At 38.2% G+C, this 2,780-nt stretch overlaps 1 protein-coding gene across 1 annotated transcript; it reads right to left on the bottom strand.

Moving 5' to 3' along the window:
- Positions 1-447: 447 nt before the first annotated feature.
- On the bottom strand, positions 448-1,315 carry LOC131013463 (glutaredoxin-C9-like). Its single transcript, XM_057941556.1, has one exon. It carries the CDS (start codon positions 1,174-1,176, stop codon positions 751-753), a length of 426 nt encoding a protein of 141 aa, XP_057797539.1. The 5' UTR covers positions 1,177-1,315; the 3' UTR covers positions 448-750.
- Between the last annotated feature and the right edge of the window lie 1,465 nt (positions 1,316-2,780).

The raw sequence follows: 2,780 nt of genomic DNA on the forward strand, positions 1-2,780 counted from the left end.
ATACTCCCTCCGTCCACGAAATGAGTACCCATTTGTGGACGTCACGGGTTTTAAGAAATGTATGGAATGTAGTGTGAATAGTTTAAGGGTCCCACTTTTTGAGTGTATTAATTAAAGAGATGTGTGGGGTACACTTGCCAAAAAGGGAAATGGGTACTCATTTCGTGGACGGACGAAAAAGGAAATATGGGTACTCATTTCGTGGACGGAGGGAGTATCTTTTTTTGGTTTAAATGTCCCAAATTATAACATAAGTGGGTCTTTGTACAATTATTTACAAAAGGGGTTGTTTTTTGAATTTTTAAGAATTAAGTCTTGTCAAATTTGGACAACAACGAAAGTTGGTGTATTAAAATGTAAAATCCTAACTTCGCGTCAAATATGGATTTTTTGCAAAATTTATGTATTTAGGTGCAATTTTCCCTAAAAATTAAGACATGCGTTCAATTTTTGTCAAAGCAAAATCAGAGATTTCATTAATATAATGTGAGATAATAGGATAAGCGGATTGATTATACAATAGTCATATCCAATTAATAAATACAACACTAAAGCCAAAGTCAAAAGTGACCACTAATGAGATCAGTAGATTTTTACATAATGATCCAAGAAGTTTGGCAACTAGTACCATTTCTTCAACTTTTTCGTTATTCCCTTCTGGATCTTGAAATAAACCAAAAACAATAATAATAATTTCTTGCATTCTTGTAGCTCAAAATTTATAATATTTAGAAATTAAGAAAAAAGATTTTAAAGCCATAGAGCTCGAGCTTCTCTAAGCCTAGGCACGAGTTCGCCGGAAATATGCGCACCCATAATTTTCTCCAGCCCTCCAAATAGCTCTCCGCCGACGAACACCGCCGGTAACTGCGGCGGGGCGCCGCCGATGATGCTCGACAGCTCCTCATTTACATCTGCTTCCTTCTTCTCGTCGACTTCGAGTATGGAAGGATTGACGCCGTGGCCGTGGAGCAAGAGCTTGACCACGTGGCACATACAGCAGCCCCGCCTCGCCAAAACCACCACCGCATTCTCCTCCACCACCTGCCGCACGCTTCTCAGGTCGGAGATCGCCGCCTCTCCCGCGGAGGCGGCCCTCGCTGGAGGCGGAGAGGAAGATCCGCCGGCTATGGCGGCGTTGGGGAGCGAGTTTCTGTATGAGATGGCTTGTTGCATGGTGTGTCGCTTTGGGGAGAGAGAGAGATAGAGAGTAGAGAGAGAAATGTGCGTTGGGGAGTGAGGGTAGTTATAGCAATTTGGCAGGCAGCATAGTGGTCATGAATTCTTCGTTGCAAATCGGGTGGCTTTTTATGTTATACTCTTCTCTGAAATAAGTTCCTCTTTTTCTTTTTTGGGACGTCCCTAAAATAAGTTTCCCTTTCTTTCTTTCCATTTTTGGACAACTATCCCACTACTAATAATATTTTATTTATTCTTACTTTTCATTTTTTCACCACTCTCAATACTAATTATAACACTTTTTCACATTTTCATCACTTCCAATACTAATTAGTAGTATAACATATTTTTCTCCACTATCAATACATTTTGCCATTTTTCTTTAAAACCCGTGCCGTTCTCAAAGATGAACTTATTTTGGGGACGGATGGAGTATGATATTTTTCTTCTTTTATTATTGTTTGAAATAATGTTTTTTTATTTATTAATGTATGTCAGGTATGTTGGAATATAAGTATATATAAATGGAGAATTTTATTAAATTGATGGGAGAAAATATGGAGAAATATTGTGCAAGTGTGTGGACGTGTGTGTATATGTAGGGAATGAAGAATTGGCTTTGAATTCCAAAGTTTCTTATTTTCTTCACTACAACATTTAACTCCACAAATGCATATATATAGTTGTCTAATGTCGGTTTACTAAACCGACTTTTCCTAAAAAATCTAGTCAAACCAACTTTGCTAGAATAATCTAGCTAACTGGACATTTAATATTTAGATTCTAGAATTCTCTATATTTTATTTCATCTACTATTTAATATTTTATTTCTTTCTTTTAGTTTCTTGTTAATTCTAGAATACTCTACATAAATCAAGTTTATTATTTTTCCAACACTCCCCCTTAAACTTGATTTTTCATTCTGAGCAAACTTCTGAATTTGGCGAAATCCTTACACGACGTGCCTTGCTTTATATCTTTCAACTTCACATTTGGAATTCTTCTTAACCTTATGCACCCACTTGACTCCAATGGCCTTGTGCCCTTTCGGTAGTGTCACGAGCTCACACGTATCATTCTTGTTTATAGCTTTGATCTCTTCGTCCATTGCAACTCGCCAATTTTCACTATTTGCTGCTTGAGGTTCATAATCAGCAGATAGGCAAAACAAGGTGAGATCTTCTAACCATTCAGTGTCTTCATATATCTCATCCAAATTCCTTGCTCGTGGTGTGGCTCTTTCATTTAAGAAAGATGGTGGCGAGTCTTCAGTGACTTGTATAGGTGAAGCTGGCGGAGTCACTACCTCTTGTTGGACTTCTCCAACTTGCTCGACTGTCCTTTCATCTTCGAATTGTGGGATGAAGGTGAAGTCACCACTGGGATTAAAATCCCATACTCCTTCTTCGTCGAACTCCACGTCTCGACTTATCACTGTGTTCTTGGTATTTGGATTATATAACTTATAACCTTTAGAGTTAGAGTCGTACCCAATAAAGATGAATGCTTCACTTTTATCATCGAGCTTCTTCCTTCTCTCATTTGGTACATGCACGTAGGCTTTGCTTCCAAATACCTTTAGGTGGGAAATTCCTGGCTTT

This window comes from Salvia miltiorrhiza, chromosome 2 (assembly GCF_028751815.1).
Source record: "Salvia miltiorrhiza cultivar Shanhuang (shh) chromosome 2, IMPLAD_Smil_shh, whole genome shotgun sequence".
NCBI lineage: Eukaryota > Viridiplantae > Streptophyta > Magnoliopsida > Lamiales > Lamiaceae > Salvia > Salvia miltiorrhiza.